Raw genomic sequence first — 27175 nt, forward strand, 5'->3', positions numbered from 1 at the left:
CTTTGGAAGAGCAGGCAATGCTCTTAACCACTGAGCCATCTCTCCAGCCCTAGGATAAGGATTTATTTACTTATTTTATGTGCCTCCATATATGTCTGCATATGTATCTATGTGAGTCCCTGGAACTGGAGTTACAGACAGTTGTGAGCTGCCATATGGGTGCTGGGAGTTGAACCTGAGTCCTCTGGAAGAGCAGCCAGTGCTCTTAATCACTGAGTCTCTCCAGCCCCAGCTAATGATTTTTCCTCCCTATGGCAATTTTATTACCAAATTTGTGATTTCTCTTTTCTTAACAGAGATATATCAAGGGTTTTCCTGGGACGCTAGCAAGGTACCACACACTTGAAATCCCAGCAGGCAGGAAGTAGAGGCAATGAGACAAGTCCAAGTCTAGCCTGGGCTACCTGTCAAAACTCCAGGCCATCTAGGGTATAAAATAGAGGTTCTGATGTAAACAAAGCACATCATATAGTCATAGGACTGACTAAAAAGCACAATGGAAGGAGGAGTGCATGGTGAGGAGAAAAAACCTCAAAAGCTGAAATGAGTTCAAAGCCTAGCAGGCAGTAGAGCTGTCAAGAAAAAAAAATCTGTAAAAGGGTTTCTTCAATGGTTATTTTTTAGCTGTTGTCTTTTGCATGGAAGCCTGTTTTCTTTTAATGAAATACAGTGAGAAATTTCAATATATAAGTTAAATAAAACTACTGCTAATATTAGAATAAATATATTTATAGATCTATAAATGAAATGATTAAAAAAACCTTCAAACTTAGAAGACAGCTGCAAGGACAGAAAGAAGTCCACGGTTTGTATTGGCCTGAGTTCAATCCCAAACATATAGAAAAAACCCAGTGCTGACAATGGCTGCAATAATTTCAGCCTTGATAGCTACTTTATTCCCGTTTTATTCTTACAAAAGAACATCTGAACCTAAATTGCACACACACTATAAAAATGAAACCCACCTTTACTCCCAACAAACTGAGTGACCCTCCAAGGGAATATCTCTAAGACTGAATATTGGTAACAACAGACAAGTTGCTAACCTGCTTTTTATACCAGACATGGTCAGATGCTTTCCTGGAGATTATCTATCATTTATTTGTTGCAAAAACAAATAGTTGTTACTATTATTTCTTTCACTTTATAGAAGATAAAATATAGGTTCTCAGAGGTTAAATAATACGATCAGACTTGTATTATTTAACCAAGTCTGTTTCCCATTCTGGAACTGCTCACTTTGTAGTAGGCAAACTGTGGGACACAGCAGTGAGTAGATGGATTTTTTTCAAAGTAAGAGGCTAAAATTATTTTAAAATGAAATTATAATCATTTATTTGCAAATAGTTTTTAAAAATTTACAAGTAAAAAATAACTTAGACAATGTAATTCCCAATTTTGGTCTTTAGGTGTCACCATCAGCCAACATCTACAGTGTTAAGAAGGAAAGGAAGTTAGTATCTGTCCCCCCCAAAAAAAAAATCACACTAAAGGTTTAAGTTGAGCCTGCACAATAGTATTGCCAGAAATTTATAGTGTCTACTTGCAAAGTTGTCTCATTTTATTCCATAGGCTTCTTAAAAGTAACTGTGTCATTAGTATTTATCACATTTTATTATGATTGAGCATAAAAAGCTATGGTTCTTAAATAACTAGCTAAGGACAAACTGTTGCTTAGTCTTCTAACCATTACAGACTTTTTTTTAATTGGTAGGCTTTATATTTACTTTTCTTTTCACACACAATCCCTAAGCCCTGATTAGTAACTCTCTTTTTGTCTCTATGTCCAGTGTAGTATGTGTCTTCTGTGACCACTCCACACATACATTCAAGATGAACACTGGGCCTTTCCAGGGCCTTAAGCATGCTAGCAAGTACTCTACCATCAAGCTAAATCCCCAGGCCTTATTGACTTTCAAGAGTTAATTCTAAAGCAGAGTGAGATAGTACACACCTATAATACCAATGAGTGTTGGGTGGGTGCAAGGAGTATCAGGTATTCAAGGGCAGTCTGGGTACACTGTGAGTTTGAGGCCAGCCTCAGCTGTAGAAGATCCTACCTCAAAACAGACAACAATAACACTTTTTGTGTGTGTGTGTGTGTTTGGTTTCTTAAGACAGGGTTTCTTTGTGTAGCCTTGGCTTACCTGGAACTCACTTTGTAGACCAAGCTGGCTTCAAACTCACAGAGATCCGCCTAAAGGCATGTGCCACTACAATGGCATGTGCCACTACACCTAGCAAAAATAACAACTTTTAAAGTTAATTCTCTGGCAGGGCATTGGTGGCACACACCTTCAATCCCAGCACTTGGGAGGCAAGGGCAGGTGGGATCTGAGTACAAGGCCAGCCTGGTCTACAAAGTGAGTTTCAGGACAGCCAGGGCTACTCACAGAAACCCCGTCTTGAAAAAAACAAAATAGAAAAGTTAGTTTTCTGACTTTCTTAAACAAGTTGAAATGTCCCCTTTGCTGTTATCATACCATAGCCTTCTGGTAGATCTGGAGGCGTGTGTAAGTGTGTCCTGCTCATGTAATTTCTATGTCGCTGGGACCTGACTCTTCTCTCTGCTAGTCTGGGGTCTGAAGACTGTCCACACGTTGCACCATTTGTTCCAGTAATTGGAGTATTCTCATCTACAAAGCAGCTAAGAGGTCTGCCAGGACTAGAATATTCCGACGCTGGTCTATTGAAAAGTGACAAGGGGTAAAAAGGTTAACAATTTAGACATCAAAAACAGAGTCTCTAGATGTCACATATACTATAGTAATAATACAGTAAATAAGACAAGAAATGAGATGACTAGAGCAAGCAATGATTGTAAGAACCTTAGTAAGAGCAAGCCTAAAGTCCTATTGACCAAAGAAACTCAAGGGCTGTTTCAATTAAGATGTTTAAAAACTCTTTGCATACTTAGAGATGTGTTCCTGAGTCACGAAGTACAAGGACTTGAATACAGGCTGGCCTCTAGACCAGATTTCTACCATTCTGTCTCCCACATGGCTTTTGGCAAGCAGGTGTTACTCTCTCCTCGAATTTGCCTGAGTCATCTGACCTTTTCAGTCCTTGGAAACAGTATCTTTTCCTAGGTATGGCTCTTTCTCATTCAAAACACAGTTAATACTTTACTTCACCTTTGGTCCCAGCACTCGGGAGGCAGAGGCAGGCAAATCCTCCATGAGTTCGAGGACAACCTGGTCTACAGAGTGAGTCAAGAGCAGCCAGAGCTGTTACACAGAGAAACCCTGTCTCAAAAAACCAAAACAGAAATATAATTTTGAACTGAGTATATATATTTTTTTAAATGGAAAGACAAGACAGCTCATAAGGTCTTAGCCTAAACAAAAAGCTTCAGGCAACTAAAGAACGCTGAGTGCAGGAGAAATGTTGCCAGACTGCTCAGACCCAAAATAATTACAACAGAAACTATATTATTTGCAATACTGTTTGGCCAATAGCTTAAGCGCATTTTTAGCTAGTTCTTATATCCTAAACTAACTCATCTCCATTAATCTGTGCATCACCATGAGGTCATGGACTACCGACAAAGTTTCAGAGGGCTCCAGCAGAGGTGTCTGTCTCCTGTGGCAGCTACATGGCTTTTCATGGACTCTGCCTTCTTTCTCCCAGCATTCAGTTTAGTTTTACCACCTAGTTCTATTCTGCTAAGCCACTGGCCAAAACAGCTTTATTCATTATTCAATAAAAGCAACACATACATAGAAGGACTTCCCACACCAGTCTTCCTTAGGGAAGAGCACAGCAATTGGATATCCAATACCAAATGGTCAGTCCTGAACACATACAAACAACTAACATTAATTACATGGAGTAAGTAGGTTATATTTTTCTATTTAGGAGTATATATCTATATACATAACAACATTTTTAAAGGCCATAAATTTGAAAAAAAGAGTCAGGAGTAGTACATGGGTGAGTTTGGAGAGAAGAAAGGGAAATGGGAAATGATGTCATTATTATAATCTCAAAAAATAAAAAAAATATGGTAAAAATTTTAAATAGCAAGGCTTTGATGACAATCATAACATAATAAAAAATATTCTAAGAAGGTGTGGTGGCATGCACATATAATCTCAGTCCTTGGGAGAATGAGGCAGAAGGATTTTGAGTTTAAGGGTAGGCTGGACCATATACTGAGTTCTAGACCAGCCTGAGCTACAGAGCAAGAGTCTGTTTCTAAACAATAGCAGCAAACAAAAAGAAAAAAGAATAACACACTCAACTTGATTTAAACAACCATCAATAATCAAAAGTAGATACAGCTAATGAAAACCATTTAATAATTTATTCTGAGTACCAGGCCTGCTCAGAAATCACTGGGGGAACCAATACACTAGCAGAGATGGCAATTTAACGTCATTCTTTTTTTTCCCCTTTTGGTTTTTCAAGACAAGTTTCTCTGTAGCTTTGGATCCTGTCCTAGAACTAGATCTTGTAGAGTAGGTTGGCCTCATCCACCTGCCTCTGCCCCTCGAGTGCTGGGATGAGAGGCGTGCAACCACCACCGCCCGGTTCAACTTCATTCTTACTTGTAAAAGGTAGTACAAAGGATGCAAACCAATCACTTTATTCATTTTTAGCAGCTTTAACGGCACTCCTTTTCAGTTTCTAAGAACAATCTTGCATCCTGAGATCTTTACATAGGAACTGCTACATGGACGGGGGCTCTATCTATCTACCATCTGTCAAATTCTAGTTCAGGCTTTTCCTTTGCAAGGTCACCACCTCCTCACTTACTCTCAGGTATACAACTTCCATATGGGTTTTCTTGATCATATACTTTATTTAGCCATGATATAACAGCATCCCTCTATAACAACCTTGAATAAATATTTTATAACAGCCATTCAGTAATACTCAAATGAGAACTATAAAATGACAGAAACAAAATTACTGTTTAATCCAGTCATTTGTTTCAGTTAGTAGTATTTACTGAGCACCACTGAAGGTCATGGACATACAAGTAAGAGGATGAACCTGTGAAAAGTCTTTGTTGACCATAATAGTAGCCAGGCATGGTAGCATAAGCCTTTAATCCCACCAACTCAGGAAGCAGAGGCATGTTGACCTCTGACTTTGAGGCCAGCCTTGTCTGCAGAGTGAGTTCAGATATGGAGAGACCCTGTCTCAAAAACTAAAGGAAGTAATTAAAATATAACTTTAATTATAAAATAGAATTAACAAATATATATATTTGAAAAGTAATAATAGTACCTGCTCTAAGACCTAATGGTTTATACTAGTATAAAGTAATGGGAAAATCAAATAAAGGTGACATAACAGAAAAATCCAGAAAGGGCAAGCATAGGCCATAGGAAACAACTTGTATGATTTTTACCTTGTCGGGCGTTCCCACTGTGTAGTTCTTGTTATGTGGTTTAGATACTGGATTCTTCCAGAGGCAGTCCGCCTTTCTTCCCAACTGCAATAAAAATATTGAAAAATAAGGCATCTAGAACATCAGTTCATAATGAGGCTGATACTGTTTTCAACAGTACGAACTTCTTCATTTTCAAAAATGAACAAACTTATCAAGAAACCAAAACAAGGAACTGGAGAGATGGCTCAGTGGTTAAGAGCACGTGAAGCTCTTCTAGAGGGCCCAAGTTCAGTTTCCAGCACCCACATCAGGTGGCTCACAACTGTCTGTGTAAGTTCAATGCCAACGGGCACATGAACACATGCACTTGTGCAGATATACACATCTACACATAATTTAAAGCATTTTTTTTTTTTTTGGTTTTTCGAGACAGGGTTTCTCTGCGGCTTTGGAGCCTGTCCAATTCAAAATGTGTACATTTGTTGGACTGTGGTGGTACACACCATTAATCCCAGCACTTGGGAGACAAGCGGATCTTTGTGAGCTCAAGGCCAGTCTGGTCTATAGAGAAAGTTCCAGGACAGACAGGGATACACAAAGAAAAATCCAGTCTTAACAAAACAAAAACTGTACATTTACTTATTATGTGTGCATAGCTACATGAATATGTGTGGGAGAGCATTGCCACAACACAGGTATGCAGGTCAGAGGGCAACTTGGGGAAGCTGTTCTCTCCTTCCATTATGTGGGTTCTGGGGTGAGCTCACATTGTCAAGCTTGGTGGCAAGCACCTTTGCCTCCTTAAGTCATCTCACTAGCTCTTACACTAATTTTTTGACTTTTTTTTTCCATTTTATTGTTGTTTTTCCTGTATAGACGTTAAATGTGAGGAGGTTGGATCCTGGAGTTACAGACAGTTGTGAGCTGCCATGTGGGTGCTATGAATTGAACCACAGGTTCTCTAGAAGAGAAGTCAGTACTCTTAAGCACTGACCCACCTCTCCAGCCCACTCCCCAAACGTATTTAATTTTTAAACTGATTTTAAGATTTATTTTTACTTATGTGTAATGTGTCTGCCTCTATGTGCACATGCATGCAGTGCCCAAGAAGACCAGAAGAGGGCAACAGATTACCTAGAGTTGAAGTTACCAGTGGGTTGTAACTGCCTGACTTGGGTGTTGAGAACTGAATTCATGTTCTTCCCAAGAACAGCATGTGTTCTTTAACCACGGACCTATCTTTGCAGCACCAAGGAATTTATTTTTAAGATTATTTTCATGTATGTGCATATATATCTGTGTTATGTTCATGTGTGTACCCAAGGAGGCAAGATGTTGGATCCTCTAGAACCAGAATTACAGGTAGTTGTGAGCCACCCAACATGTGTACTGGGAATTGAACCTAGGGTCCTCAGTAAGAGGGAAAAGCTCTTTTAACTAACTAGTGAGACATCTCTCCAGTCCCTAACTTGGTGTTTTTTGAGACAGGCTCTTTAGAACTCACGCTACTTTAGAACTCACTATGTACTCCAAGCTGGCCTTAAACTCATGACCTTCCTCCTACCTCAAACTCCCAGTTGCTAAGATGAACAGGAATGGGTCATTATGCCTACCACAATTTTAGGATTTTAAACAGTTGAAACAAAATGTGCAAACACTAGAACTTGTATATAAATGTATGTCAAAATGAGAAAGGCTAGCAATGTTATAATTACTATTACTCAATTCTCTTTTCCTTACCTCTGAAAATAAAGCAATATTTAAATACAGTACTTATATGCTCTGTTTTAGAAAATTAAGAAAAATCTTTTCCCTTAAATAAAGAAATTTATAGGAGAGTAATATTTGGCAAGAACTTTCCTGTTTCCTTTTCAAAACTCTTAAATGGTATTTAATACAATTTATGTCAAATCCTTCTAATTTTCCAAGCAGAAGAAAAAAAATCTATATTCTGGAATGGACCATAGACATTCCTAGCACAGTATGAACACCAGCATTTCTCTAAAGACTATAATGATGCTCACTTACCCATCTGGTAAGTCATTATCAAACAAACGACTGCAATCCACAACTTGTCCTCCAGTGCCTATTCGATCTCTGGACTGAAGGCTTACTATTAAAAAAACAAATAACATTATTAAGTCCATGACAGCACTGTCCAGTTCTGTCAAGCTCAATATCCACTTTAAGCCCAGTGCGGTAGTATTTGTCTGCAATCCCAACGCTCAGAGTATTAGGCAGAAGAATTGTTGCAAGATTGATGTTAGTTTGGGCACATAGTAAGTTTAAGGTCAGCCTGTACATATTGAGGAGTCCTTGTCTCAGAAAATAAAAATAACATAAAACGTAGATTATTTTAATAGTTTAGAAAGATTGAGCTGAAGAAGTAGCTCAGTTATAGTGTTCTAGCTTAGCATGCATGAGGCTCTGGGTTCAATACACAGCACTGCAAAACCAAAGCAAAGCATTTAGAATTCCTTAGTTTCTACTAAAATTTGCCATTTCTTTTCCCATAGATTTTTCACTTTAGAAGTGATATTAAAAATCAATGTTTTCAAAAACCAGGTGGTGGTGGCATGCACTGTTAATCCCAGCATTTGGGAGGCAGAGGCAAGAAGATCTCAATGAATTCAAGCCCAGCCTGGTCTACAAAGTGAGTTTCAGGACAGCCAGGACTGCTACACAGAGAAATCCTGTCTCAAAAACCCAAAATACCAAAAAGAAAAGAAAAAAAAAACCAAAAATGTTTTCAAAAGCTGGGGATGGTGGCGTACACCTTTAATCCTAGCACTTAGGAAGCAGAAGCAGGTAGATCTCTGTGAGTTCAAGGACAGCCTGGTTTACAGAGTGAGTTCCAGGACAAAGATACACAGAGAACCTGTCTCAAAAAGCCAAACATTAAAAGTAAAAATAAGCTGGGTGGTGGTGGCGCACGCCTTGAATCCCAGCACTTGGGAGGCAGAGGCAGGCGGATCTCTGTGAGTTCGAGACCAGCCTGGTCTACAAGAGCTAGTTCAAGATCCAAAACCACAGAGAAACCCTGTCTAGAAAAAAAAAAAAAAAGGAAAAATAAAAGAAATAGAGGTTAAAATAAAGCCATGCCATGTAAAGATGAAAAATATACAGAGAGTCTGGATACTGTATGTTATTATATTCTCTTTGAATTGTTTGAATGGTGAGGAAGGAGCAACGGCTGCCAAATGGTATTTGTTTATAAATGCTGCTAAATTAAACCAAAATAGGTATTTTGAAAATACCTTGACTTCAAAATTGAAGTCAAAAGGTATGTTACTTTGGAGAAGAGATTTTGCTTTTGTTTCCATAGGAAATGAGAGGCTGTGGATCCATTCTGATTTAAGAAAAATCAGGTTTGATCAAGGAAGACCACCTGAGAAATCTCCAGTTGGAACAGATGGCCCAGACATCTAAGTTCTACATCCAAAACAGATTTAAATTGCTGCCTGAGATGATCAAGCCTCACAGGATACTCCAGTCAAGCCTTGACCATAATTCTAAATTTTCTTTAGGTCCCCATAAGATTATCAGCACCCCCAACCAGCAGGAAGTAGCCTGGAAAACTATGCCCACATTCCCAAAAAATGGACTATGGATGTTCTTGGGGTTTTTTTTCTTTTTCTTTTTTTTTTTTTTTAAAAAAGAGGGGGAAGTGGTGCAGGACAATTGGCTATATTCTGTCAATTATGTTTTAAATAAATGCTGATTGGCCTGTAGCCAGGCAGGAGTATAGGCAGGACAAACAGACAGGAAACAGAGGCAGGTCAATGAGAACAAGAGAATCCTGGGAAGGAGGAAGCCCATTCCTCCCTGGTCCTGTCCCAACAGCAGAAGAAGGAAGATGTGACTACCCTGCTGAAAAAGGTACCGAGCCATGTGGCTAACATAGATAAAAATAATGGGTTAATATGTTATTAGAGCTAACAAGAAGCCTGAGCTAATGGGCCAATCAGTTTATAGTTAATGTAGACCTCTGTGTGATTTCTTTAGGACTTAACCACTGTGGGTACTATGGTAGTTTGTTACATGGGTACTGAGATCGGGACTTTGGTCCTCATGCTTGCACAGCAAGTCCTCTTACCCCCTGAGCTATCTCCCCACCTGTTTTATGTATATATTTTAAATTAAGTTAGGTTGATTCTGGGCCATTGTAGCATCTTATATGATTCATATTTATTTCATGCCAATACAAAATATTCAGAGGTATTTAGAGGACTGGGGATAAGACGCAATTGGTAGAATTTGCCTACCATACATAAGGCCCTGGATTTGAGTCACGCACCTCACAAAAGCTGCACTCAAGGAGACAAAGGCAGGAGGGTCAAAAGTTTAAGGTCAGCTTCGGCTAGACAGCAAGTTTGAGGACAGCCTGGGCTACATGATACCTTATCTTGAAAAGAAAAAAAAAAGAAATTATTTAGACTTATGGAAATTCAAATAAAGCTAAAATTCAGAATTTTAAATCCCACACTTACCTACAATCTGTCCTCGAACTGTATCATTGTCATTTGGCCCCAGTTTGCATAGATCCAACCTCTGATCTATTCAAATAAAAAGTTAGCTGGTATCAGAAATTATAATATCTATAATCTATAAGTGATATATTTAATTTTCACAAACTATTGAAAACCTGACCTATACTTTTTAAGTAATCGTTTTAACTATAAAACAAATGTTTAAAATTCTCTAACTGCGTATGTAGGTAATTTATACATCACAGCAAGTTTTATCAACTTCAGATTCCAAACACCATGAAGCACTGGTACACTACATTGGTAACTAGCAGCTCTCTCCAAAGCTTCCAGATCCCAAGCCCTGGCACTCTCATATGTAACAGAAGCTACCTAATCAGTTTTCAAGGATTAAATAAAGTATATAAAATTCTCAATACCTGGCTAAGTGCTGAATAACAGTACCTGTTTTTTACTGCTGAGTAGTATTCTAATATGTATATATTCCTTTTTTTTTTAATTGGGAGAAGATTCTTTTTTTTAATTAATTAATTTATTTATAATTTCTGCTTCCTCCCTGCCACCGCATCCCATTTCCCTCCCCCTCCCCCAATCAAGTCCCCTCCCTCGTCAGCCCGAAGAGCTGTTTTTTTTTTTAATATAACTATCCCAAAAGGTACACAAAATAAGTATCAGTAAGAAGCCAAGGAGAAAAAAACATTAAGCTCTAGGCTTGAGGTTATCATTTTGGAGACAGCTCTTTCAGATGCCTTCATCTTTAAAGTAAATACAATACTGGCCTGCCCTCAAAGTTATAAGGTACAATGTCCCCACAGCAAGCTGGCCTGGTTCATAAATGTTAAATCTTCCTGCTTAACTCAACATTGTAACAGTTTGCATCCACATATAGAACTTTGTCAACCGAGCATTTCTTCCCTATTGCTCATTACTCTGCTAACCCAGAAGCTAAGATTTTTCTCAGCCACTTAATAGCTTGAGTTCTTCTGACTCAGAACCTGCACCTCAGTCATCTCTCCCCCTTCTGTAACAGGCCAATATTTATACATACCATTATAACATCATATTAACATTTTAAAAAATCATCTCTTAATAGATCTAGCATTCAAAGCTAAACTTATAGTGGTTTTAACTAATTTCCTTAGATAAAATTAATGTGAGTCTCCTTATTAGCTCAGGAATCCTAGATAATAACTGATTTTTTTTTACATTATTTAAGAAAATTCACAGAAACATACAATCAAAACATCTGCTGAAAAGGATCTTTCCAACTATGCCCCAATGGAAAGACACCCTTGGTAGGGCCAAAATGAACCAAACAAATGGCTAACTGTGGTGTCTACTAGCATACCAAGGTACATGCTGGCCTCTGGGCTCTCTCCACACAACAAATACTGGTTACAGACTCTCCCTAGCCCTTTGCACCCCACCCACTACCCTACACTTCTCCAGCTCATGGGACTCCCTCCCCGCAGCTTCTCATTCCTATATTACTCTGTCATTCCAGCCATAGGCCCTCCTGATGGTCTCTTTCTCTCTTAGAGGTCCTCCACTCTTGCCTGCCACCTCCTCTTCTCCTCTCATGGTCTAATCTGCTGGATATGTTTAGTCTACTACTTCTCTCCGCCCGTTCTGGACTTTTCCAGATGCCTCTGGCTATTCTTCTCTTTTTCATATCTACAATAAAATTTCCCCCTCAACCATACATTAGAGTGGTCATGTCCTCAATTTCTTCAACCCCTACAAAAGACTCTTTGTCACTGGGTTATATGAAATAGACATTGTAAGTCAATTTATCAATCCACTATAGAAATCATTTCTAGGGGCTGGAGAGATGGCTCAGAGGTTAAGAGCATTGCCTGCTCTTCCAAAGGTCCTGAGTTCAATTCCCAGCAACCATATGGTGGCTCACAACCATCTGTAATGGGGTCTGGCGCCCTTTTCTGGCCTCCAGGGATACACACAGACAGAATATTGTATACATAATAAATAAATATTTTTAAAAAAAGGAAATCATTTCTAATGTCTTTGTTTTCTAATACGCAGGATGGTGAAAAACAGACTATAGTCAAGTAGTTAATAGAACTATTTTATTCTCAAAATGTTTTTAAAACTTTTACCACAGTTTTATTTACTCTATCATTTTGCTACTAATAATTGTTCTTTAATTGTCACCTGATTCTAAATGCCTATAAAAACTCTCACTTCCATTTCAAATATCCACCAAAACTAGGTGCTAAAAAAATTATAAATGCATGTATATTGATTCCTTTCTTTCTAACCTTCTGGATACCAATCACTTCTCTTTTTTTATTAGTAAAACTTGTTCTTTCACAATTTCATACACGTACATGATACTATCCACCTCTACCACCCCACCATCTCTCTTTTCTACAAATCTCTTTTGCCTATTTGCCAACTCCGTGGTTTTGTTTTGCTTTGTTAGATTAACTAAGGCCATCTGGTAACTCCAAGTTAGTTGCCAAAGAGATCAGCACTGAGTGGTAGGTCCCAAGAGTCTCCACAGCTAAATGTTAGGAGGGTTGGACCTCTGTGCCCACTGTGACAGGCTGTGCCTAGCACATGGCATTTTGGAGCTCCCTCTCCCCATTCTGTGCCTCACACATTTATTCTAGCCCTCTTCTCAAAGTTTCCAAACTTTAAAGGAATGGTGCAAATTTTGTCTAGAAGTCAGGACTCAGTCATCCTTTGTTCTTAGTATCCTGTACTGTCATGAGTTTTGCATTTAACTCCGTTTATGCAAGGAGAGGGTTTTCTGTTTAAGGTTAAGAGCTACCTTCCTCTGGTCGAGAGAAGCCCCAAATTCACTGGAAGCTAAGTATCATCTCTTTTTTTTTTTTTTTTTTTTTTTTTTGGTTTTTCGAGACAGGGTTTCACTATGGTTTTGGAGCCTGTCCTGGAACTAGCTCTGTAGACCAGGCTGGTCTCGAACTCACAGAGATCCGCCTGCCTCTGCCTCCCGAGTGCTGGGATTAAAGGCGTGCGCCACCACCGCCCGGCAGCTAAGTATCATCTCTGATTCATCTCCAGGATCACATCTTTACAATGTTTCATTTTTGAAAAAAAAAATATTACATTTAAGTATTTATTTAGAGTGTGTTAGGGAAGAGAAAGAGAAGAGAGGGAGGAGGGAGGAGAGAAGGAGATGGAGAGAGCGCCATTGCCTTAGTGGTTGGTACCCACCAAACCATTTTGTCAGTCCAAAATGTTTTCAGTTTTTGTGCCCGTCAAATAAATATAGACCAGGTATTTTTATCAGTGATTCAAATACATATGGAAACTTCAGTTTTTGGACACCTACTACATAAAAGTTCTCATACATATTTTCTCATTTAAAACAATCACTCACAACCAGTGTCTTTGAGGCGGTTGATGGCGTTGGAAAGAAGACGAACACAACCAAGAAATCCAGCACCTTGCTTCTTATGGATCTTCTTATGGTTCCATACACTGATTGTAACTGAATCAGACTTTCCAATATACCTGAAAGAAAAAATAGCTACATGAATGACTTGGTGGTAGTTATAAGTAGTACAAAATTTAACTTTTTAATATCTTGAAGTCATAAGTATATTTCAGAGTACAGCTAAAAAAGCAAATTGTCTTAAATTCAATCAATCAACCTTAAGATTTTAAAAATATTCAAAAATAATTTTTAATTTTTAATATAATCCCTTTTTTCCAATCTTAGGTTGGGCAACATTAAAAAAAAAGGCTATTTTAGAGTTTGGAAAAGTCACTGAGATGTAGAGAGAATAGTCACCTAGCAAGTGCAAGACCCAGGGTTTGAGTCCCCAGCACAGCCAAAGAGAACGAACAACAACAACAAAAAAAAGAACAGCTACTACTCCATAGCACTAAAGCATTTTATAATGATTATAAGACTAAAACCCTAAAAGAACTTTTATCGCAGTCCCATTTTGGACAGGTTTTAGTTTTTACCTCAGATACTTAGTTCACCTTCAAAAGGCACTGTCAAGGCTGATAGACCAAAACTCTGACCTACCTGTTATATTTTTAAATGCTGCAGAACAAAAGCTGTTTGTAACGCTTTTCCCCTGCTTCTTTCCTATATGCAGGCCTTGAGCGAGCAGGACTCTTGTAGGTTTCACTTCACTGCCTGCAGACAAGCAGAGCAGGGAAAAGCGTTACTGTACTTGTTTGTGCATATGCCTGCAAATATGCAAAAACTCTATCATGGCCAATTATTAACGTGGCATCAAGTCATGCAAAAACATGGTTAATAACATAATCATGTGAGTAGAACCTAACTTTTCTTTCATTGATTCTAAGAGGTCAAATTTTTGGTCCAGCAACCTTGATCTTACACTATCATTTAATAAAACTAAAACAAGGAATATGGAAGATTCACTTGAGCCCTGGATCCAGTTGTATTAAAAAAAAATGCTAACTTTTTTGTTTTGTTTGGTTTGGTTTTGGTTTTTCAAGACAGGATTTCAAGACAGTTCCTCTAGCTCTTGTAGACCAGGCAGGCCTCAAACTCAGAGACCCACCTGTCACTGCCTCCCAAGTGCTGGGATTAAAGGTGTGAACCACCACCGTGTGCTGCGACAACCTTAACCTCGGGAACTTTTATCATGCAAGTCCTTTGCTTTTGTTGTTTGTGGTGGTTTTTTTTGGGGGGGGGGGGGACAACAGCAGCTCAGTCTGGCCTTGAACTCACTGTGATGACCTTGAACTACTGATCTTGCTTGCCAGGTGGGATTACAGGCAAACCACACCATAACCAAATTTATGTAGTGCTGGGACTCAAACCCAGAGCTTCATGCATGCTTGGCAAGTATTCTACCAACTAAGTTACATGCCCAGGCCTTTGTTTTGTTATTGTTTGATTAGACCAGTATAGTCTTTAACCTTCCTGCCTCCTGCCTCCCGAGTGGTGGGCCATCAAACCTGGCTCTAAAATTAAGCTAATTTTTTATTGTTTACAAATGAGATGTTCTAAACTATCATTTAGTATGCATGCATCAAATTTTAAATACATCTACCAGATATATACTGGTATGTAACTACTGCATGTTATATCACATTGCAACAAATAACACCCCAAAACAAACACTTAAAAAATTACTAGTGTTTCCTAACTGGTTTGTGACTATTCTAACATTGACTCCTGAGGCCTAGGGTAGTCCATTACTGGCCTAAGGAACTCTATTTAGTACAATGTATCTGCATATTCTTTATGCATACCATGATACAAAAAAATTTGAAATTCTAAACTAATAATTTCTTAAGTTTTGGTCTTCTGAAAATAACTGAATTATTTAAAATAACTGGAAGGTACTTAGGTTTTACAGGTCAAAGTGTTCTGTCAAAATCTTTGAGGGTCAGAAACTAATCAGAAATTGCATTTAAGGTGTCTTTGCATTCATTTTAAGGAAAACTCATGTAATTTAACAGAGTTAGAAGAAAAATAAATCCTTTTAAACTGGTAAATTATTTTGTGCTATTGCCATTGTTTTTAAGACAGGATCTTGCTCTGTTGTTCAAGGGGCTGAGTACTTGTAATTCTCCTGAACGATAGATAGTCCTACAGGTACACACCACTACACTCAGCTTTAAAGTTAAACAGAAATCTCTACTTTGTTCTATTAGAACCTCAACTTCCCCAACAAGTATAAGATTTATAAACAAAATTCAAGAGGTTCTAACAAGGAATTTCTCTATAGGAGGAAATAATATTATATATACAGCCAAGATGTTGGCTCAAATATAACTTATACTTTATAGGCCTACCCAATCTAATGAAAAGATTTGATAAAAATGATGCCAAGTATTACTCTGATCTCTTCCATTGCATTTGAAACATGTAAGACAGACCTCCCTAGGTAGCCAGTTAATAGTAGCTATACAGTTAGTCCCATCAAAATGTGAAAAGATCTCACCATCACTAGTCTTCAGGAAAAGGTAAACTGAACCTAGTTGAAGTACAGCTGTAACAACATGTTTACTTTCTTCTTACTGTGTGTGTAGTGGTCTATTTTTTGTATTTTGATAAATAAATCTAGCCTGAATACCAGAGACAAAGCTAAAGCCACTAGAGGTCAGGCAATGTGACAGAATTAAACCCAGAATTTGGGAGTCAAATGGATCTCTGTGAGTTCAAGGCCACCCCAGGCTATACAAGATCAATGCAGAAACAAATCCAGGTGGTGGTGGCTCACACATTCAATCCAAGTCCTGGGGAGTCACACACCTTTAACCTCAGCACTAGAGAAAATATAAAATGGGAAGAGAGAGAAGCTTAGTCTGCTTTAGTTTACGGTCATCCAGTCTTAGTAGAGATAAGACTTCTCTAGTGGCTTGGTTGCTTTGCTTTTCGGGCTGAACCCCAATTTCTGTCCCTTGGTTTTTATTATTCGTGCTAGGTTATAAGTGTGTGCATGCATGCGTGTGTGTGTGTGCACGCGCACACTCCAATAATCCAAAGCACTTTTCCACTGGGTTTTGCTCCTCTTTTATAAACGTAAAATCGTAAGGTTGAACCTGTGGTGTTGGCAGGCCTGCAATCCTAGCTATTTAGAAGGGTGAAATAGAAAGATTCCAAGTTCAAGGAGATAAAATACATACAAGTAAAAAAGGGGGTAAAATGAGGTGGGGGTACAGATCAGGGTTAGAGTGACTGCCTACCATGTTTGAGATCCAAGGCTCAATCCTTATATTTTGAAAAAGGAAAAGAAAATGATCGAACTATATTATATACAAACTAAAAACATTTTCATGGTTCTTTTCAAAGATTATATTACATTAACTCTGTGTTTCATTTCAACTAATCATATACACCTACAGGTCATAATGCTGATTCCACTTTGGATCAAGTGTGTTCTTCACAGTATCTGTAGAATGGCACTGCCCAGAACCATCAACTACCACCTTAGCAAATGGATCAGGGAGTCCTGTGAAAAAAAGGAAGTATTTTAAACTAAAAAATACTTTGACATGTAAAATAGAAGATTATTAAGGATTACCATTTGTTATAGAAGATAAAGGATTTTTCCATTCTTTTATTAAAGTCTAACATTCAGACACACAGACCAGACCTATTTTAAACCAGACATTGGAGTCACTTACATATTTGATATCAAAACTGTACTTTTTTTCTTGTTCCCAACTCAGAACATTCTGCTAAACACTACCAGGGTTGATGCTGGAGAGATGATAGCTCAGTGGTTAAGAGCACTGACTGCTCTTCCAGAGGACCTGGCTTAAACTCCCAGCATCAACATGGCAGCTCACAACTGTCTATAGTTCCAGTTCCAGGTGATCCAGTACCCTCAAACATACATGCAGGCAGGCAAAACACCAATATAAAAATTAATCAATCGTTTTTAAAAAAACACATACACACTACCAGGGTCTAGCGGGTGCCTGGGTGCTTGAATATTGTTAGCAGTCATTGAACTCTGAGAAGGTGAATGCTCAAAACATCTACTCTATCTTTCCACACAACTGTCTTAGTAGTTCATTTAAAGAGCTTATTAAACATAGGCTGTCATACTGAACATTAACTACAGAAAAGTCAAACTAGCTAAAAACTGTTACTGAATAACGAATGACTACAAGTAATAAGAGACTCAACAGAAAAGAAATGAAAATAGCACACATGGGAGAGGTGACTGACAGTAAATGGCTGTACTGACTAAAACAGCAAACACAATGGGGACTATTCAAAATGCTTCATCTTAAATCTTTACAATAATCCTTTGATGGAAATGAATGTTGTTAATCCATATTTTATTAACAAAGAACAAAAATATTAAATAACTAGTTCAATGCTACACAGTAGTGAGAAGTATAGACAGAGTCTAAAGCAGCAGCTCTCAACTTGTGGGTTGCAACACCTTGGGGGTGGAGGTCAAACAAACCTTTCACAGGGGTCACCTAAGACTATGAGAAAACACAGATATTTACATTACAATTCACAACAGTAACAAAATTACAGTTAAGAAGTAGCAACGAAAACACTTTTATGGTTAGGGGTCACTACAACATGAGGAACTAACTGTATTAAAAGCTTGCAGCATTAGTAAAGTTGAGAACCACTGTAAGTTTAGACTCTGAACCCATGCACATACTGGCTAGTTCTCAACCACCACGCTGTATTTATAATTTGGATCTGGAATGTAACCCAAAGGCTATGTTAAAGGCTTCATCCCAAACAAAGCAATACTCGGAGGTGGTTGGGAAAGGACTGGTTTATGAGGGCTCTGATCTTATCAACAGAATAATCCACTGATGTCTTCATAATATGATAGGCTATTCTGGGAGGTGATAAAACCTCACTGAAGAACTGGGTCCCTGAGGTATACCTTGTCCCTGCCCTGGTCCTCCCTTCTTCCTCTTATCTGTGGTTTTGCAGCCATGAAGTGAGCTGTTTCACCATGTCCTTGCTGTCACTATGTTCTGCTGGTAAAACAGGCCCAGACAAATAGAGCCGGTTAAACATGAGTTGGAAACCTCTAGAATATCTGAAAGAATCAACTGAAGGAGGAACTGTGAGCCACAAAAACCAAAAAACCAAAACACAAAAATCAGTTCCTCCTTTAGTTGATTCTTTCAGATATTCTGTCAGTAATGGAAAACGGACATACCACCAATTTGCAATTTGGTTCAAGAGTCAGCTGATGTGGGATTCCCCTCTGTATGCTGTGAATGTTTTATTACCATTAGAGCAGAATAGAACAAGGAAATTCCAAGCAGAGATAGAGGAGAAAAGAAGGCAAAGATGGAAAATTCACAGAGAGTCTAGATTATGTATATTATTGTGTTTTCTTTGAATTTTTTGACTGTGAATGAGCTAAATACAGAGAGACATTTCATTGTACTGGCTGCTAAGCTATATATATATGTGTGTATATATATATGTATATACATATATACGTATATATGTTATCTTACTGGTTAATATGGTTTGATCAAGCAAGACACCCTGGAAGCAATGGCCCAGATGGTCCAACATCCATGACAGCTTTAGGACTGCTAGATGAGATAAACCTACCACAGAGGATACCCCATTAAAGACCTGATTAACAGCGCCCCCAATCTGCAGGAAGTAGTCTAGAGAACAACACCTAAATTTTCTAAATGATTGTTTACAAATGTTTGTTTACATTTAAAGGGGAATATGCTATAGAGATGAATACTTTGCATTGATATGGATCTTGGCTTATTGATACAAATTTAAGGCCAATTTTGTCATATGTATATTTCTGTTCTTGTTTAAGGTATTATTTGTGCAGCTCACTTAAAAATATAATGTATAATTAAGAAATACAGATTAATAGATAGTCACCTATAATAGTCAAGCTTGGAGTCATGTTAGTTAGGTTTTCTAGATGTACAAAGATATATTTCAGATGGATAGTTATTCTTCAAACCATTCAAAGACTAACAGAATATGGCATTTAAAATGTTTAAGAAGGGGCTGGAGAGATGGCTCAGCGGTTAAGAGCATTGCCTGCTCTTCCAAAGGTCCTGAGTTCAATTCCCAGCAACCACATGGTGGCTCACAACTATCTGTAATGAGATCTGGTGCCCTCTTCTGGCCTTCAGGCATACACACAGACAGAATATTGTATACATAATAAATAAATAAATAAATAAATAAATAAATAAATAAATAAATAAATAGTTTAAGAAATTAGAACTTTTATGAACAATGAGACACAACTGCTTCTGGCAGCACCAATCTACTTCAAAAGGATGATGGGCATTGAAGAGGTTCCTTATGGAGTTGGTTAGCCATTTGGGCAAGAAACCACTCTTGCCTGGACTGCTTGATATTCTGTGAAAACTAGACATGCAGGACCCACAGAAAAATGACTAAAGTTGCCTAAAGAAGATGAGATAGTACTTTAAGGGTTCCTACTTCATGAAAGAGTCTGCAAGACATTCTGCAGGATATAGAAGAAAGTGACTGACAAACTGCCAATATAGGCGGAAATGTCTTTGAAATTTCCTGCTTCATGGAAAAGTCTGCCAGATACTATGGGCCTGTAGGCTGAAGATGGATGCCACAACATTACAGAAGACCTTTGGGTAACTATCCAGGCAGCAAGATATCTCTGTCAATTCTAAAGTTTTGGAAGTGGTTCACAATGTACTTCATGTTTACTTAGGTAATATTATATTCTTCTGGAGTCTTTGATGAAGTTGAAGAAAGATAAATTATAAAAGATAAATTAGATATAAAACTTTAGACCCACAAAGATAGGATAGATGATAAAATATTTTCCTTAATTTGCCAAATGTAAATGGACTAAAATTCTAACTATAATTCTTGCTTGGTAACTGTTTTGATATATATAATTTTACTATGTTAAAGTTAAAACCTTCCTTTTATCTTTTTATTTAGTCAGAAAAGGGGAGGTGATATGGGATTCCCCTCTGTATGCTGTGAATGTTTTATTACCATTGGTTAATAAAGAAGCTACTTGGGGCTATGTCAGAGCAGAATAAAAAGAATAAGGTGGAAATTCCAAGCAGAGATAGAGTAAAAAAGGCGGCAAAGTCAGAGAGACACCATGTAGCCACCCAAGGACACAGATGCCCAAGAACCTTACTGGTAAACCACAAGCTTTGTGGTAAGATAAATAGATTGATAGAAATGGGTTAATTTAAGATGTAAGAGTTAGTTAATAAGAAGCCTGAGCTAATAGGCTGAGCAGTGTTTAAATTATTTAACAGTTTCTATGTGATTATTTCACGTCTGGGAGGCTGGAAAATGAACAAGCAGCCTCCTACACTAAAGTGAGTGAGGCTAAATCACAGAAAGCCAGAGAACAGATTGAATGTGAATAGGAAGAAAGGGCAATGAATGCAACTTGGCTGCAAAGCACACAAGGCGGAAGGACTTTAACACAGTAGAGCTCTGAAGAGACGATAGCACTTGGAAAACCTTTTTTTTTTTTTTACAGGGCCTTAAGGAGTCCAACCAAAGAATGTGTACTAAGGTGTTGGCTCAGTGGTTAAGAGGATTCAGGTTCAGTTCCCAACACTCAACTTGGTCAATTTACAACTGAATATAACTTTAGTTCCAGGAAACCAATACCTTCTGGCCTCTGAGAGCACCTACACTATGTGTGGTACATATAAACTCACTCAGAAATATAAACATACACACAAATAAAAAACAACAAACATTTAAAAACTATATATTTAGGAAATAAAACTATTGCAAGGAGTGAGGGGTGCATGCTTTTAATCCCAGCATTTGGGAGGCAGAAGCAAGCAGATCTCTGAGATTGAGGCCAGCCTGGTCTACAAAGAGAGTTCCAGGACAACCAGGGCAATACACAGAGAAACCCTTTCTTGGAAAATCAAAAAAAAAAAAAAAAGATAAAATAAAATAAAACTACTACTGAAGAGAGAAAACAGAAAAGGCTAAGATGCGGTGGTGCACTAGATGTGGTGGTTCACTGCTTTATTCCAGCACATGAAGCTACAAAATTTTTCACAACTTCTAGGCATTGTTAATCCGTGTAATCCTAACAGTAAAGTCAAGGCCAGCTTAGGCTACATAGCAAAACCCTGTCCTAAAATAGAAAAGAAAACTACATTCAATTGGCAAATAGACTATATATGCGGGACCAGTGCCTGCTCTGGAGACTGGCAGTCGTTTCTTTCCTACAGCTCTGGAAACTACAAGCAGACTCAATTTTGTACCTCCAAATGAATCCTAAATGCATAGGTGAATTTTCCCTAAAATGTTTAAGTAAGACAGTATTAACAAAAAATTTTAAGCCCTTTCTAGAAACCTAAACACTTGCATTTATCTATCTGCATACACTCATTTGTATAGATGTGCAGACGTGGATAGAAAAAGGGGGTAAAACAAACCCTCAAATCCTCTAGATAAGTCTGGGGCTAAATGACTTGGAACTATAGCATTCATAAAATAACAGTCTGGTTTTGAATCCCTAAACCAGGAAGTTCTGAAAATACAACTCATCCAAAATCTACACAGGATAGACAAGATTGTAGTAAAATTAATTTACTTACGGAAAAAATCCTTTTTCACCAAGTTTTTTGCACAGAGTACTGTAAAGAAACAAAAACAAATACATGGGAAAATTAAATTAAAATGGAAAGACTGGATTACTTCATTTTTAAACATCGAAAACAGCAGTGGATAATTAAACTCTAACTACAATGAGGTAGTTAGTACACTTTTAATAGTCTAGCCAACAAAAGAAGCTGATTATTAACGACTGTAACCTTAGCAATTATTACCAGTAACAGCAGAGGAACAAAATTGCAAATCTGATGATTTTAACTGGGAACCAATTCCCATTTTCACCAAGATCTATTATTCTTTTTTTTTTTGTTTGTTTGTTTGTTTGTTTTTCGAGACAGGGTTTCTCTGTGGCTTTGGAGCCTGTCCTGGAACTAGCTCTGTAGACCAGGCTGGTCTCGAACTCACAGAGATCCGCCTGCCTCTGCCTCCCAAGTGCTGGGATTACAGGCGTGCGCCACCACCGCCTGGCAAGATCTATTATTCTTAAGAGGGAAATTTTTCATAAACAACTAGAGATGGCTTGGTGGTTTAGAGCACTTTGCACTTTCAGAGGACCACAGTTGTTTCCAGCACTCAGGTCAGACTATTCACAAATGTCTGTAACTCCAAGTCCAAGGGATCCAATACCCTCTTTTGAACTCCAGAGGTGAGTGCAAATACACATGTATGCACACGCACAAGCGCGTCTGCGCCTCACACACACAAAGAAGGAGACAAAAATGAATTAAAAATAAAAAGACCTGTTTTTGAAGAAACTCGGTGGTAATGGGGAAAATGGCTCTAAGGAGAAGATACATAAATTCAGGTTGACATATCTATTTAAGGATGAAATAACTGTCTATAGAAAAGGATCATAAATAAAAGTTTCCTGATATAATTTGATTTTAAAAAACTAACATTCTGTGCTCTTATCTAAACACCACAGAAACCTTACAGGAGAGATCTGCCTTCCTCTAAACATCAACAGCTCAGTGACAAGGTGGGTCTCCCATATGCTGGCTAGATGGCACAACAGGTAAAAAACTGCTTGCTGCCAGTCTGACCTTACTTATTAGTCTGATCCCCAGGACCAACAAGATAGAAGAAGGGGACCAACTCCTGAAAGTTGTCTGCTCTGACCTCCGTACCCCCACCCCAACACACTCATTAATAAATATAATTTAAAGGTAAATTAAATTTAAAATATCTCAAATCTGAGTACCTTGTAATGTGAATATTTGCACAACATTCTGAATCTACCAAAAATCACCAAATTCAGCACTTTAAAAATGTATTTATGACTATTACAAATAGTGCTGCTATGAACATAGTTGAACAAATGCTTTTGTAGTATGATTGGGCATCTCTTGGGTATATTCCCAAGAGTGGAATTGTGGCATCCTGAGGTAGCTTGACTCCCAGTTTCCTGAGAAACCACCACAATGATTTCCAAAGTGGATGCACAAGTTTGCATTCCCACCAACAATGGATGAGTGTTCCCCTTACTCTACATCCTCTCCAACATAGGCTATCATTGGTGTTTTGATTTTAGCCATTCTGACAGGTGTAAGATGGTATCTCAAAGTTGTTTTGATTTGCATTTCCCCGATCGCTAAGGAGGTTGAGCATGACCTTAAGTGTCTTTTGGCCATTTGAAGTTCTTCTGTTGAGAATTCTCTGTTCAGTTCAGTACCCCATTTTTTAGTTGGGTTAATTAGAGCTTTAATGTCTAGTTTCTTGAGTTCTTTATATATTTTGGAGCTCAGACCTTTGTCTGATGCAGCCCCTCAACCAGTTTTTATATAAGTAGTTTTTATATATACTATTTAATGCCCTCAAAGCAACGCTTTATATTTGTAATTTTGAAAGGGAAGATTTTCAACATGTGATCTGAAAACAGTAACTTTATTCACTTGTATAAGTAAATTATTTTCATACTCTAGTCTTCACTGTACTGCTTTTTTTCTTAGAAATCTACTTCAGAGATTAGAATCACAGCTCTGTTTTTTTTTCCATCCTCAGTATAATAATTTAGGGAGGATTGCTCCATAAATGTTCAAAGAATTCATGAATTTCAGTGTGACAAACTCCTGACTACACCACTATTAACAAACTTTCACCTAAGGAAGTATGCTTCTGAGAAATTTGTTTATAATATATATATATACACACATATATTTTTAATCTATCATTTTTGGTAACAGAAACTACAGAAAGTATAACTAAGACTGCTTCATTCTTGTTTTCTTTTTCTTCTTTTTTTTCTTTTGGTTTTGCGAGACAGGGTTTCTCCGTAATTTTGGAGCCTGTCCTAGAACTAGCTCTTGTGGACCAGGCTGGCCTCGAACTCAGAGATCCGCCTGCCTCTGCCCCGCCCCCCGGCCGAGTGCTGGGATTAATCATTCTTGTTTTCTAAATGTTTTTTAAATGTTTAAGAGATACATGCACATACAATGTAGAGTGAAATAGCAGGAGAGAGCTCATAAAGTAAGTGGTACCACAGCAAAGGGCAAAGAGTTCAGACTTCTATCCACCTTTAATATTTAATAAGCTCCTTACTGGAATACTACATATAAAAAGGCAGAGAAATGCTTATTAATTATAAATTCTCACTAATTTTAATTAATACATTAGCTTCAGATATTAAGCAATTATGTGCTAATTTTAATCAATAATAACTATAGATGCAGCATTTTAATACTACAGTATAACCACTACAGTCCATTAGAGACAATGTCCCTAATGAGCCTAGAGATATACACATAGCTTTACCTGCTAGAGTACTTTGATCATGTTAATATTCATCTCAAATTCCTCCAAGCATTTATTATTCTTAAATCAGTACTTCCGAAGTTGTTCTAGATAGTCTATCCACATTCTTTAATGATAAATGACTTGAAATGGTGAGATAATCTAAAACTTAGCTAATCATCACTGTCAATTTTATTGGGTTTAGAATTACTTAGAAAAAGGTGGGTCACACTAGTGTATGTGTTTCTACAATGGTTTCCAGAAAGGACTCATTAAGGAGGAAGACCAACACTGAATGTGGCTGGCATCAATTCATGAGCTTAGAATACTGGCAGTACAGAAGAAAAGTCACCAGAATGTCCTGTCCCTGTGATCTGCTTCCTGGTCATCATTATATGAGCTGCTCTGCTCTACGAGGCCCTCTCTACAATGTTGTGACTGACAGCTCAGACACCAAGAGCCAGAGTAAACTCTCCGTGCCCTACGTTTTGTGACAGCTGTGATTAAAGTACCTAAAAGAATTAGTATGCTGATGTCTCTATATTTTACATGAATACAGGTATAGCCTTCCTGAAATGCTTACTGAGAATAGAACCAATTAATAACCAATCCCTTTTTTGTTTGTTCTTGGTTTTGTTTTATTTTTTGAGACAGGGTTTCTCAGTAGCTAGCTATGGAGCCTATCCTGGAACTAGTTCTGTAGACCAGGCTGGCCTCAAATTCACAGAGATCCATCCATCTGCCTCTGCCTCCCGAGTGCTAGGATTAAAGTTGTTCACCACCACCACCTGGCTAATCGATCCTTTTTTATTGAGGCAGTCTCACTGTGTAGCTCTGGCTGACCTCTAACTCTTTATATAGACCAGACTAGCCTCAAACTCACAAAAATCCATCTGCTTCTGCTTCCTGAGTACTAACATTATAGGTGTGTATCACAAGACATAGTTTCATTTTTTAATTTGACATTTCCTAAGTATTCACACTTCATACCAAGTACTATCTTAAGTTCTAGACACAAAGATACAGTCTTTACTCTCAGAGTTCACAAAGTAGATGTGATTCAACTATCATGCCATAAATGCCCATTTTTGAGGGAGGAATTAGAATCCTTTTATGTAACCCTGTTGCCCTCAAAATCAAGATCTAGTTGGGCTGGAGAGATGGACCTTTGATTAAGAACACCTGACTGGTCCTGCAGGGTACCAGAATTCAATTCCCAACATCATCCACATGGTGCCTCATAACTACTTGTAACTTCAGTTCCAGGGAATCGAATGTTCTTTTCTGACCTCTCTAGGCTTTCTGCAGATACACAGTATACATAGTATACATACATGCATACATACATACATACATACATGTACTCACACATACACACACCATCTTAAGTAACGATTCTATTGCTGTAAAAAGACACCATGACCAAGGCAACTCTTACAAAGGAAATAATTTCATTAGGGGCTTGCTTACAGTTTAAGAGGGTTAGTCCATCATAATCATGGTGGAAAGCAGACCAGCATGGCAGTAACTGAGAGATTTACAGCAAGAAAAGAGTCTTATCATCTGACAAGACGTTTATCTTAACTCAGCCTGCCAAAACAAATACTGTAGCCTGGGTGGCTTCAACGACAAACACTATTTCTCAAAATTCTGGAAGATGTAAAGTCCAGGATCAAGTGCCAGCAGACTGAGTGTCTGATGAGAACTTTCTGCCTAGATTGGAGACATCTTGCTACATCCCTGAAAAGCAAAGAAGACCTTCTTGGGCATCTATTACTAATCCTACTCATGGATCCCTTAGCGATTAAACTTTGATATATGAACTGATGTGGGGGAGGGACACTCCATAGCAGAGCTTATGCAATCAGTTAAGTTTATGCACTCAGTTGAGTTTTCCAGTAAATCCTGACAAGTAAATCCCTATCTATATGTCTAACTTCACTCCTCGACTAAGCTCCAAGCCAACTTCAACTGCTGAACACATACTCCTGGTTAGACATTTCACCAGCTCTTCTTTATGTATTCAAGATGGAATTCTTCAGTTTCCTTAGTGAGCCCCCTTTTTCCTTCTGACCCCTCTAGTTCTTTTGTTTTGTTTTTGTTGAGACTGGGTTTCTCTGTAGCTTTGGAGTCTGTCTTGGAATGTGCTCTGTAGACCAGGATGGCCTCGAACTCACAGAGATCCGCCTGCCTCTGCTTCTGGAGTGCTGAGATTAAACGTGTGAGCCACCACCGGCCCGGCTATGAGCCCTCTAGTTCTATAAACTGCATGACATGTTTTCAAACACCCAAAAAGCAAATGCCTAACCCTCTAAGTAAAACAGTTGACAAATTGTATTGGTTATTACTTATCTATTTCCATTTTCAATGTTCACATGTGTGTAATATATCTAGCATATTTTATAATGTGCCCCAAAACTTCCTCATAGAATACACTGACTGAACCCTAAGAGCATGTGAGTTACATTTTTATATGCACACAAAAAGAAACAAAAGTTGTGGGCCTGGCCGGGCGGTGGTGGCACAAGCCTTTAATCCCAGCACTCGGGAGGCAGAGGCAGG

At 38.1% G+C, this 27175-nt stretch overlaps 1 protein-coding gene across 1 annotated transcript in view; it reads right to left on the reverse strand.

Moving 5' to 3' along the window:
- The window catches only part of Smurf2 (SMAD specific E3 ubiquitin protein ligase 2), a 90177-nt gene that overhangs the window by 32015 nt on the left and 30987 nt on the right, over positions 1-27175 (reverse strand). The window contains exons 2-8 of the mRNA XM_005350423.3: positions 21868-21906; positions 16655-16763; positions 13196-13329; positions 9832-9897; positions 7370-7454; positions 5360-5443; positions 2484-2686 (exon numbers count right to left, since the gene is read on the reverse strand). Of these exons, the coding sequence (XP_005350480.1) occupies positions 2484-2686; positions 5360-5443; positions 7370-7454; positions 9832-9897; positions 13196-13329; positions 16655-16763; positions 21868-21906 (720 nt within the window). The remainder of the gene's footprint in view (positions 1-2483; positions 2687-5359; positions 5444-7369; positions 7455-9831; positions 9898-13195; positions 13330-16654; positions 16764-21867; positions 21907-27175) is intronic.

This window comes from Microtus ochrogaster, chromosome 7, assembly GCF_000317375.1.
Source record: "Microtus ochrogaster isolate Prairie Vole_2 chromosome 7, MicOch1.0, whole genome shotgun sequence".
Lineage (NCBI taxonomy): Eukaryota > Metazoa > Chordata > Mammalia > Rodentia > Cricetidae > Microtus > Microtus ochrogaster.